Source organism: Lacerta agilis, chromosome 7 (genome assembly GCF_009819535.1).
Source record: "Lacerta agilis isolate rLacAgi1 chromosome 7, rLacAgi1.pri, whole genome shotgun sequence".
Classification (NCBI taxonomy): Eukaryota; Metazoa; Chordata; class Lepidosauria; order Squamata; family Lacertidae; genus Lacerta; species Lacerta agilis.
In genome coordinates this window covers 46,024,935-46,038,050 of record NC_046318.1, presented here as the reverse complement: position 1 = coordinate 46,038,050, position 13,116 = coordinate 46,024,935, and the positions used below count along the sequence as shown (strand labels likewise).

At 42.5% G+C, this 13,116-nt stretch overlaps 1 protein-coding gene across 1 annotated transcript in view; it reads left to right on the top strand.

Moving 5' to 3' along the window:
• Positions 1-9,540, top strand: part of LOC117049951 (ras-related protein Rab-10-like) — a 34,527-nt gene extending 24,987 nt beyond the window's left edge. Inside the window, exons 5-6 of the mRNA XM_033155113.1 lie at positions 6,328-6,429; positions 9,216-9,540. Of these exons, the coding sequence (XP_033011004.1) occupies positions 6,328-6,429; positions 9,216-9,293 (180 nt within the window). The 3' untranslated portion in view covers positions 9,294-9,540. The remainder of the gene's footprint in view (positions 1-6,327; positions 6,430-9,215) is intronic.
• Positions 9,541-13,116: the final 3,576 nt, after the last annotated feature.

Sequence of the window (13,116 nt, the reverse complement as noted above, 5' to 3'; positions counted from 1 at the left end):
GGGCAGTATGAAGAGGCACCTCTCTTTGGGGCAGCTTAGCCCTACAGCATCAGGTGTCTCCAGACCATTCAGAAGGCCTGACTGTAATCCTAAGCACTATTTTAACCATGAGGTAAGGCAGTGGTTTTTGAACCAGTGTGCTGTGGCAGCCTGGGGTGCCTTGAATGATGGTCAGGGGTGCCATGGCAACACTGGCCTCTGTCCCTCATTCCTTCCCTCCCTCCTCTGATGCCCTCTTGTGTCTCTGCCTCCCAAAGGCTTGCCAAGCTGTTTATTGCAGCAGCCCTGGCTATAAGCTCCCCAGCCGAATGGTGCCTCTGGGTGGCACCTCTCTTTGGGGTGGGGGATGGGGCAGCTCAGAGACCAGTGATGGCAGCAGCAGCTGCCTGTAGGACTCCCAAGAATGCTGAGGGAACACTCCACAAGGGAGGGTGTTCAAAAAAGTGTGAGAGGCTGCCAGCTCTGCCGGCAAAGGGTGACATAACTGGGCTCCTGAGCCCCACAGGCGTTCCACAGAAAGAATGTAGTTGGTCAAGGGAGCTGTGGACTCAAAAAGGTTGAAAACCTCTGCCTTAGAGGACTCTAAAGATAGAATGTATGAAAAATCCTTCATTGGTCTTTGGGGGAGCACAAATGAACTTTAGTCTTGTCCTGAGCAGAGTGATTTAAGTGATTATTGAAATCACTAAGCAAATAGGTAAGTTTTAATTATTTGATTTGAATCAAATTTCCCATACTAATCAGTTGATCTAATTACAAAAAAAGAGAGAATTTTCTCAGATCCTAAGATAACTTATCCTAAGATAAGTTAAGGAAGCTCACAGAGGGGGAAAGCTTTCTATCTCCACCCTAGCTACCCACCTGTAGCTCCCTCCCTTTCCACCGTGCCTGCCCACATGGCACCTGCAAAAAGTATTACCAGTAGTAAATATTCCCACTGTGTTCAGTGGAATGTGGATATGTTCAATGTAGGAGAGGCTGAGCCAGTGCAAACAGGACCTGAGCAGGAATGCAAAGTCGCTCGTGTATTGTGATTTTTGGAGGGAACATTTACTAAGACTTTTTGCGCATGCCACAGTAGGGCACCGAGTTGGAGATCCCTGACTTTTGTCTATGACTTCCCTTTTTGGAACAGTGTTGAATGTGAAGTAAACCAAGATTGAAACATATTTCTTTTGAAAAATCATCATATAAGCTCCAAGTACAGTTTCTAAGAGAGCCTTACACATTCCCTTAATTAAAATTATGAGATGTTCTGACATATGTTGTGTGGGTGGTAGAAATATTAAAGGCTAGACAAATCTGCTATTTTTCAGTCAGAAACACCTAGCCAACATTTTCCAGCTTTAAAACTCATGCCTTTATGTAGTTATCCATTTCAATTTATGTCCTGCCTGTTTTCTGTTTGTATTGCTGTTTGTTTGAATATGATAGTTACATCTTTATTAACCTTTATGTGGCACTTTATATGGAGAAGCTTTGAAATCCTGCTTGCCTTTACAGAAACCTTACCATTTTTATTACAGTTTGTAATATCCCCCCCCTTTTTTCATATAGCTGTGTTATTTATTTGGACCATCTTGTCCCTGCTCTTCAGCTCCAAATGCTTCTGAAGAGTAGCTGACAGTAAAAATCAAAAATCAAAATAAACTAGATACTGTATAGAACGACATTAAAAGGAGCAGAACATTAAAATAGGATTCTGTATTTTAAAATGTATTAAGCCAAACATCTAAATAAATACAATTTATTTCCATGACACTGAAAGGGGATGGCACCAACAGGTGAGCCTCTCTGGGGGACAGTGTTCTAATGATTGAGTGCAACACCAAAAAGTGTTGGATGTCACCATCCTTCTCCCTTCTTCAAATACAGGTGACCCTCAGAGAATAGCCTCAGAAAAGGATCTGGGCTTGTATTCAGTGAAGTCGACCCATTTATTCGAGGACTTCTGCTTGCACAATGGAATCTCTCCTTCTGCTCTCCTCTACCTGAGCTTGCCCCCTCCCACCGCATCACCACCATTAAAAAAGTCTGCTCTGGAGGGTTAAGGGAACCCCCCAGAACAGGCTGGTGGAGCGAGGCAGGAGGAAAAGAATTATAAGTTGCATTGCACAAGTGGAAGTCCTTGCAGAAATGGGACGACTTTGTTGGCTACAACCCCGTGTGCTTTCAGATGTTTACAGAGATTAACAAATAATGGTCTTCTTATTAGTGCTTTGCTGTGTTATCAGTTAGATTATTCAGTTTTAAAATGTTTAATTGACTTAAAGGGCGCCCATGCTTATTCAGGCAACAATTATTTGTTTAAAAGTTTCTTTCAACTACTATTGCTGCTGCTGCTACTTATTATTATTACTATTATTATTATTAATTCATGTTATTGCCTGCCCTTCTTCCCAAAGGACCCCAGGGGGGCTTTCTTACCATATGACCATTGTTTCTAGATTGGGATCACCATTTTAACAGGCAATTCAAGCCCCCTTTCCTCGGTTTAGGAAGGAATGCCTCTAACTGAGCAGTGGGGGCCTTCTTTCCACAAAGAAATGTGTTTCCTCAAGGGTAATGTTTGTTGATGGGTGGGTCCAGAATCACACCCTGCAACCTTCATTCTCTGAAGATCACCACACACACATGCGCACATGCACACACACACCTCTCTTCCCCCCCCCAACACTCATGCTCCTTGACCATGGCCCATCAAGAGCCACCAACTCAAGGCATCCTGAGTTCTAGCACAAAGGGGGGGGGGGGGCAAGGAAGCTGGTTTATATGGAGCTACCACAAAGTGCCTTGAGCAGCTTAAAGCAGCACCTCCCCATCTTTTCCTCTCACCTTTCCCAAAAGTAGGGCAAGGGAGTAGCTGCTTCATTGCTTTTGGAGAACCAGTTCCACACAAAACAAGCTTCCCTCACTCTTCAGATTCCATTTATTTGCCAGTTAACTGACAAAAAAACTTGCAATTATTATTATTTTTAATTAACCAGGTTGAAGACCTATGTGAGATTGTTCAAGGACACATCTTTATAAGCCTCTTTTTTATAGCCATGTATTACCCCAAGAACACACATTTTTCACCTCAGATTTTCATGCTAACCATCCCAGAATTGTGGTAGTTAGGATTCAAGCCTTCGTTTTGGATGGGATTCTAAAAATCTTCCTAATGTGATTCATTAAATTATTTATTTCCCAATGGCTTACTTCTATTGGCACGAATAATTCAATCCTTTCCATTTGTTCCTGTAATCAGCTATAGAAACCAGTAATTACAGGTGCTCAAAATAGCTATAAATTGTATGCCTCCCTCCCTCCCTCCCCCACTAGCCTAGAAGAAAGACATTTCCTAGGGAGCTACACTCATTTCAGGAGAAATTATTAGATTTGCTATTCAAAAAGGCATGCATGCTCTTTTCTTTCTCAATTTATTTGACCTTTCTTTTCTCCTTTGTAAGATCTCCATGGAGATCATAAGGCCACACATGTTTGAAAAGCATGTCTGAGAAATGTCGCTGCAAAAATGTTTCTAAAGCTTTGTAGAGTCCATACATTGGTGATCTTTTACCTATGAAACAAGTATAAGATTAGAATGAAATTATTGTTGTATAGTAGAAATATGTTGTTGTTGTTGTTGTTGTTGTTGTTGTCGTGGTCATCATCGTTGATTTATTAATTGCCTTCTAAATGACTGTCTCAAGGCAATTCACACATTAAAACAGTTAAAAAAACCCAAAACAACAAATACATTTAAAACAAGACTGAAAGCATAACAAAGTAGACACTTGTGGTTAAGACCCATTCATGTTGTGTTGGGGGGAATAAATAAATGGAGAGTGGGGGAACCCACTGTTTCCCACTCTCCATTTATTTATTTATTTCTCCACCTGTACACCCAACAGATTTTCCGCACATACCAAGCTTTGGGAAGGCAGCATGGGGGCTCTGACAGCATCCCAGAGCCCAGAGTATCTGCTGTCTGTGCAGTCTATGAGAATGACAATGTGTGGCTCATATTGGTTTGAACCCAGCTAATTAAGGAGACTTACTGTAGGTTAAATCTTGCTGTTAATGAGACTTACTGTAGGTTATTATTGTCCAATAATAATGGGGGGCAGCGGGGAGAGGGAATAGATTATGTCTATGGATATAAAAGCAAACCCCCATTTAAGTGGGCTTGCGTTCCGAGGCACCATGCATATATTTGAGATACAACTGAAAACCCCCCACCCCACCCCCCTTTTTTTTAAAGAATTTATTGGTTTTTTCAGGACAAAGAACAACATATCACAAATAACAACACAAACCCACCCCCAACAATCAAACCACAATAAAACAAATACAAATACACCAACAATTCTTTTTCTTGTTTACATAAAAAAAAAAACTTTTCTAGTTCGAATCATTTTTAAGTGACTTCCCCCGTTTTCTCTCCTTCAGTTCCAATTCCATTTTTACTTTAATAACTTCTCATCAAAATTAAATCATTTAAAAATTTAAACTAAACATATTTCTTAAAATCTATTTTAATTCACAATAATCTATCACTCATTAACTTAAATCAAATCTATCCAATTCTAACTTCATGATAGTTAATAATACAACTTCATAACACAACATATTACATCTTATGTCGAATCATATCAAACATCTTCTTTCCCTTAGGTTGCTGCTAATAACAAAAAATTGAAATATCTCTTCTTTCATTTAAAAACTTAAGATCTTAACACTCCGGCTTCAGGGTACCATAGTGAACCATCCTAGTTTTATCCCTAATACATTTCACCCTATCCCTTTTCTATCCATTTTCTTACGCCATTTCGGATTCTCCCCCCACACATTCCTCCATCTTAGACCAATACAGATTTCTAGAATGTCCTCTTTTCTTGCAAATCCACAGTTCCAGACGTAATCTACAACAGTCCTTGCAGGGAGCATCAGGGGGCACAAATCATCACCTTCCAGCATCTCCGGTTCGAAATTCCATTCCTCTTCTAATTGTGAATATAAAAGTCTTTTCCCCATCATTCCTGGGCCCTCACCCCAGAAATTGAATATAAAATATCTTCTCATCCTGGGTCTGCCACCCCAACAGGACTTTTCATCTTCTCGGAGTTGCAAAATCATCATGTTTCGTTCTTCAATAATTCCCTCCAGCTCTCTGCCAAGGTTTCCTTCCATATCAGCAATGTTCTGAACAGTCTTTCCTGTGGGATATAACTTTTCTGCCATATCCTGGTTCAGCAAAATTAATTTTTGATTTATCAGTTCTAGCTTCAACAAAATAATCCTTTGTTCAAGAGTCAGTTCAAAGTCTAAAAGCAGCTTGAAAACGAAACTTAACATGGTGGAAGAGGGCATAGAGTATCAAATTTCAGTGTTTTTCCATCTTAATCACAGTACTTTTCCATCTCACTCCTAAGTCTCCGCAGCCATTTTCCCTGGAGTCAGGGCGAAAAGATTAGAATCTATCCATTTTAAAAAGAGATATCCACCACCAAGTTGCTCCCCCAAAGGGGATCTAGCCATTCTCACTTGTCAAAAATCGAAACATTGTACCATCACTGTAGCAGCAGTACCATCAAGACCGTTATTTTCTTTGTACCGAAGGGAGAAAAACGGGCTTCCTTTCCGTCACGTCTCCCGAAGCGCCTTATATCCAAAATAAGTTCAATATTCAGGTACTCACGGCCAACGGGCTTCTCTTATTATTATTTTTTCCAGGTAGAACGAAATCGCTCACCGCGAGCGGCAGCCGCCGCTTCGCCGGTCCGGTTGGGGCATGTCTCCTCAGCCCGGCTCCGTAGTCCCTTCACCCCCACTCCCCCTTTACAGGGGGAATGAGGGAAGGGTTCGGAGCCATAGCGGGCTCACCGGAGAGCCCAAGCCGCGGGACGCTCGACCCGCGGCTCAACGGAGCCCCGCTTTGCGGTAGCGGGGCTCCTACCCCCGGGCCGGCCTGGGTCGCCTCGCTAACGAAGCGACCCACGACCGCCCGCGATGGCGTCCTCGCCGGAAGTCGATTTCTGTTCTCCCACCCCACCCCTTTTGGTGACGTTTTTTTATTCACCTCTGGGTTCAGTGCAATGCGCGTGTCCATAGCCATGCACATATTGAACATGGTTAAGGGGGGGGGGGTTCCTGTATATTCATTCCCAATCATAATCAGACTATGAAATGAGGTCTGTTGATTTCATTCTGTGACAGAGTTTGTAACTGTGATTGTGCAAGCCCCTTTTCAAATTGAGTTTGCTATGAATTGCACTTTCTAGGCATTAGTAGTGTTTGAATTCAGACTCAGGTTCCCTTTTTTGTTGTTGTTTCATTTTCCAGCTTGCTTGGGAATATGGAATACCCTTTTTTGAGACCAGTGCTAAGGACAATATTAACATTGAAGATGCCTTTTTAGTGCTAGCCAAAGAAATACTGAACAAGGTAAGCTCACTGCAACAACTTTTTTTTCTTAAGACCGAATCTTGTAAATTAGATGGCCCAGAAATACAAATTCATTCCTGCTGGGTGAATATATTTAGCCTACAAATTGTTGTCTTTACCTTAACAAACAATGATATTTTGAAGAAAGAAAATACATGTGATAGAAAGGGAAAGTTTAAACATATAGATCTACTGACTATGTACCTCCATCCACCTACTGACCTATAAGTTTGGGATCAGAAATCTCCAGATGTTGTTGGCTGGGCTCTGGCTACTGTAGAGACAAACTGGGCCTTCTTAAAGAGATAGACACAGAGGCCATTCTGCCTGAGGATCCTCACTTTAAGGTTTCTGATCATGTTGACTCAGTCCAGTCTCATCCAGTCCAAAAACAATGACCAGTTCAGACCCATCCAATCTCTCCAATAGTTTGCCTAAAATCAACTTTCCACCCTACCCACCATGATACACCAGTTCCTCTGTCCATACAAATCTATGGTGTGACCACATTTGGAATACAGTGTACCATTCTGGTCTCCTCACCTCAAAAAGGTTACTCCACATTAAAAATAAATTATAAAACAGCAACACATCTGCTACCGCCTGGGACTGATGAAGAGCTATTGGAGCTTTTGAGCTCAAATAGTCCAGAGGCAACCACTGGGGAGGAAGACTGGCTTGCTGGAGAAAGAGCAGAGGACTAGGGGACAACCATGTCTTTGCTCTTCTATAGCCTCTTCCCTTACCAACAGTGAACGATGGGGGTGCTTTGCCAAGAGGTTTCCCCTGCTATTCCAGTCATCTAGCGAGAAGATGTATAACAAGTGCACTGGGGGTAAACCTAGGGGGTCGTAAGGAGGAGCCAGCAAGAGGCCCACTGGATCTGTTGCTCACCAAGCCCTATATCCTGGAAAAAGGAGCTACTGGAGTGTCATGAGGCTCAGAAACTGAAGAGACCCTGTCACCAACGCATTAAGTGTAGTGGGACCTTGGGGAGTGGACACCACCAAAGAGCAAGGCAAGCCAGAAGTCATTCAGATGGACTTCCGAAACCTACTCTCCAAGTTGAAAAAACAACTGAATTACACTGTTGTCAGCATTCATCCCACATTTGTTATATAGCAGGAATGCAGAGCCTGTGGTCTTCATATGTTGTTGGACTGCAGCTCCCACCATCTCTGATCACTAGCCATGCAAGCTAGGGCTGATGGGAGCTGAAGTTTTAAGGAAACAAGCCAGGATCAGAAACCATACTTTGAAGTTGACTTGTTTCCCTAAAGTACAGTTTGTCTGAGCTTAGATGTAGCAATAAACCCATTAGTTTAAATTGGAAGTAAAAGCTTCTATTTATTTATTTATTTTTTGTCAGGAGGGGATGGAGAGCTGATGAGCCCAAGGTTTGTTCATGTAACACAAAACTATAAGTTAGCATTATGCCCAAAGGTGGCCATGGTGTTCCACAAAAGCTGGCAGTTCTTTTGTGTCTCATGGAAAACAATGCTAATTTGAAAATGTGGCTTCTGTTGTTAGGAATAGCTGAACTACCTTGAATGGGTATGTTTTTATACGTGAAATTGAAAATAAATGAAAAATGGAGTAGCTGAACTATGCATTTCTATGACTTTCAGGAATACTCTCCACCCCCTCCTAAGTATACATTTAAGAAATTTGTGTCATACACATTCTCTTACATAATATGTGTTTTGACAGCATCTAGAATCCTGAATTGGCTTCAACATCTGGGAAAGATACTGAGCTGTCTGACTCATCTCACATACTTTCGCATTGTCGGGAGACTGGGTCTTGTTGTTCTGACATTGAAGTGCTATTGGTGAATTAAATTCCTTAACCTTAGCATAATGCATTTTGCTATTGTTTCTATTTTTTAAAAAGAAAGACTACGGTGAGAGAAATCTAGGAATTCCAGATTGCAGTCAATTCCAAACAGACAGCACTACTTCGCACAGTATATAATTTGTGTATGAATTCACTGACGCACAATGCAGTGATGGTCACTAGCTTAGAAGTCTTCAAAGGGGGATTAGGCAAAATCATGGATGATAAGTCTATCAGTGGCTGCTAGCCATAATTGCTATATGAAATCTTCATGTTCAGAGACAGCATGCCACTCAGCATTAGCTGCTGGGAAACACATAGCAGAAGAACAAGATTGTCTTCAAGTTCTGCCCAAAGGCATCTGCCTAGTCATATAGGGAACAGCATGCTGATCCAACAGGCTTTTAGTCCTGAGGGTTGCTCTGGACTGCAGCACGTGAACAACAGTCATCAGGTTATCCTGATCCACAGCCTTTCAGGGTTGCTGTAAAGATGTAATGATGTGCTTATCCACTGCTAGAGAATGTAGCTGAGCTCTGGTAAACCACACGTATACCAGGAAGTCAGAATAGCCCAAGGCCCACTGGCCATGAACACGGATGGACTAGCACAGGCCTGCCTGAACTGGCAGACACCTTGTTTTATTTTTTTATTTTTATTTTTACAACAACCAGTAGAGCATGAGACTATTAATCCCAGGGCCGTGAGTTTGAGCCCCACATTGGGCAAAAGATTCCTGCATTGCACTAGATGACTCTTGTGATCCCATCCAACTCTACGATTCTGTGATTCTATGAATGGCCACTGTACTGTGGAATGCTGCTTTTAAAGTCATATTTATTAATGTTATTCATAACTGTTTCAATTAATATACTCCTTAATATCGCAAAAGTATTTGTAATGCTAACTTCGTTCGCACTGGATTAAATTCTGTTATTCTTTTCCTGCAGAATTCCTGTGCACCCCTTGACTTAGATGTAGTGGACCTATATGAAAAAACACAAAAAAGAAGTTGCTGCAAGCTGTGATGAGCAATTTTGTATTCTTTCTGATCACATTATCTATTTTGTACATACCAACACTTGAACTTTAATATTTTGTTCTCCCTTCAATGATATACAAAATACCCAGTTGTTCCTGGTTTTAACAAAGCAACAGCGCTGCCTGTCCACTAACATTTTATTTAACTGCCTGTTACAAATGTTCAAAATAAACAAAACTATGATTTGCACAGGAGGACTGTAAAGTATTATGCAGATACAAGCATAAGAAGTATCTTTGTGAAAGTGTTGGTTGTTTATACAGGAAATTTATGAAGTAGAAAGGTGGACTCAATGGGGTGAAACTCAGCTGAAAATAGTTCATGTAATAGGAGTCACTTGACAGTGTTACAAGGAGCAAATGCAGCTGAGATGGCATGTAGTCTAAAAACAATCCAAATGGAAAAGAGTACAGTAGATGGACTATCTAACATGTTATTCTGCTGGTTGTGTAGTTTAGCTCAATTTCATTTTACTTATTTTAATGCTTTCTCTTAGATCAAACATTTTCTTCCCCAAATTCCCCAACTTCTGAATTACCCCTCTCTACCATACGCTGGCTCTCTCAGCCTACAGAGCGAGATGAGCACCGCAACCTCAGAGTCGTCCATGACTAGACCTAATGGTCAGGGGTACCTTTACCTTTACCCTTCTCTAAGCTGCTCAGGAATCTCTGGGTCTTTTAAAGAGGCTATACTGAAACAAGAAAAAAACTGGCTAATATTAAACACCCTCCCCTGTACCTCAGCCAGTGTGGTGTAATGATTAGCGTGTTGGACTAGGGCCTGGGAGACCCACTCAGCCATGGAGCTCACTGGGTGACCTTTTGCCAGTCACTGCCTCTTAGCCTAACTTTCCTCACATGGTTGTTGGGGGGATTAAATGAAGAGTGGGATAACCATGTACACCACCTTGAACTCCTGGGAGGAAAAGGTGGGACATAAATGCAATAAATAAATACTTTATCAAGGTAGCAAGAAGCTCCATGCTCTGGTGTGAGTCATTGCTAAGCTCAAGCAATCCGGTAGCGCTTATGACGCAAATTGATTTTTTTCAATTCCCATCTTGCTTGGGGCTAATCATACAACCACCCTGGATAAGGAAAGAAATTGTTATCATTGCCACACAAAAATGTTATTTTGCAACCAATAAGATACCTCTACTGATATGCATATCAGAGGTTGTAAAACCATTACAGAAATTGAGGGACAAAGTCTCAGTTTGCAGCTTGAGCTGCATCCAAGATTCCTAGCTGCCAATCGTATGCTTTCAAGAGACAAGACATCAGATTTTAGTACTGGGGTCCAATTCCAGTGTAACATTTTTCTTACAGAGGAAGAACATTACTGATTTGATGCAAAACCAATACAAATTTTGCAGGAAAGATCTGTGAGCCCGAGCAGGTAGAAATCTAAACTCCTACTAATGTCTCCTACCCCACAAAAAAGTATAATATTTGCTTTCTATCTATGGTTCCTATGAACACAGTACACTTTCCCAGCAGTGTGCCTAGTATAGTTGTCAAATGCTCATTATATTTAAGGGTTTTTCCAGGACATCATTATCCCATTCAATGCCATCAGTTTCCTTTCTTTTGGAGCAATGCCAACAGAACTGGCTGAAGTTGTTTTGTCACTATAATTGAGGCATATTTCTCTTTCTGTCATACACATATATCTTACAATAGGCAGTATAGCATCTGTTTCCATCTGAGAAATACCGGTCCTAATGACAATCAGCCAATCCATGGGAGGGAGTACAAGAGATGAGACATAGAACAGAGAAAGAACAAAACATACCGGTACAAAGGGAACAGAATAAAAGACACACACATCCCTCTGCGCAGGAAGTCTAAGGCTGGTCTACAGCTGCTTCCTGCCAGCAACACAGCTCGGATGGGTGGATGGAGCAGCTGAACTGCCCCAAATCAAAACTGCTAGGAAGGGGAAGGCATGTTCCACCACTGAGAGCTCTGCTTCTACACCAATTACAGGCAGAATCAATGAGCAAGCAAACCTGTCTGTTGTCATCACTGCTGTGCTACACACATCCTCTTCTCAATGCCATATAACATTGCAGGTGGCCAATGAAAGGAGAGACAGATAAGATGGATGGTGCTAACAGAAGGATAGGGGTGGAAGGTAGGCTGGTAGCCCTAGCTGAGTTGCATTGCATGTGTGTGTTTCTGCACATGAACAATAAAGCACAACCGTGGCACAGGAGACCCTTTTGCTTTTTTTTGGTGCCCCCAGCAGCTACTTGTGCTGCCCTATGGTAAAGCCAGACCTGAGTGACAACTCCACTGAAGGTTACGAATAGCCCTGTGGTTGTGCAGCATGATCCTACCTATATTTCCTAAGAGAGATTTTAAGGGTTACCACTGGGTAACACATCCAACCACTTCCACTTAGCTTCAACTGATTAAGTCAAAGGAGGCACTGAAAGAAGGAAGTGTTGCGATTGTAGTAATGGGTGACTTAAGCTGCCCTTGCATCGGCAGGGTAAATGTGTATTCTGGTCATGACCAAGAGGTTTCTTGATACCTTAAATGACTGTGCCCAAGAACAGCTGGTCATGGAACCAATGTCAGGGAAGCTGACCAAGTGGGAGCAGTGATCATGGTGCTATTTGGTTCATGTGTAAGTGGACAATTGTTAGCAGAGTCACACTGGACTTCTGAAGAACAACATTTAAAAAAACGATGAGAGTGTGAAAAATAAAGTCAAGAGAGTCAAAAATCTCTCTCCAGAGGCCTGGGGGTTGTTAAAAACCACAGAAACAAAGGCTCAGGTAGCCTATATACTGTAGGATTTAGGTTTTCAAAAACAGGGATCATTGAGTCCTAAAGCATCTAGCAGGGTCTAATCCAATCCATAATCCAGTCTTCATTTTGGAACCAAGTCTAAACTTGGACAAGATCTGGGAAGAATCTGGGGATTTAGTCCCCCCTCAGCCATGAATCATACTGTGTGATCTTTGGCCAGGCACTGTCTCTCAGCCTAACCTACTTCACAGGGTTCTTGTGAAGATAAAATGGGAGATTGGAGAACCAAGTACATCACCTTGAAGGAACAGGTTGTAAATAAATGTAATAAATAAAACAAGATGCAGCCTCATTTTTTATAGTTTCCCTTAGTTTGTTTTCCTTGTTGCCCTTGTCCTCGCTTCCCCCCTTTCCTGTAACATTTCGTCTAATGGAGAATTTTGGAGAACTCAGAACGTTGCTCGCTGTCTTGTGACATTTTGGTTGATCCTAATAATAGTATTGATCAGTGGCGGCGGCAGAAGACAAAAAGGGGGGCACAAAAGGGGGAAAGCCTATTTCTAGAATAGATAGTGGTTTGTGTGTGCCATATGTCGAGATCGCTAAAAGAAAAATAACAGTATATATACGTTAATAATAATCCAGCGGGGGGGGCGGGGCGAGAGATCCTTGTTGCCACCGCGCACCGCCCATGGTAATAACCCAACTGTGGGTTAATACCACGGACATATCGATCTGGCGGCAGCCCGCGTCACTTTCGCCATGTTTATTCTGAATCCCATTCTTTCCAACGGGGTTTATTTCCTCCCGAGTAAGCAGCTTGCGGCTTCTGCTTTTCCACGCGTTTACTTGGGCAGCAGCTGCTTCAGCTGATTTCCTAACTCAGGGGCCGCCGCCGCCGCCGCAGCTTGCAGGGCGCCTGAGCAGCCGGACGGGGGAGCGAGAGCGACAGCGTTTGCGTCCGTCTCCTCCCGCGCCCGGCGCTGCTCTCTCTCTCTCTCCACGCCCCCAGGAGGGAGCGCCTGGGCTGCCCTTTTCCCGGGGAGT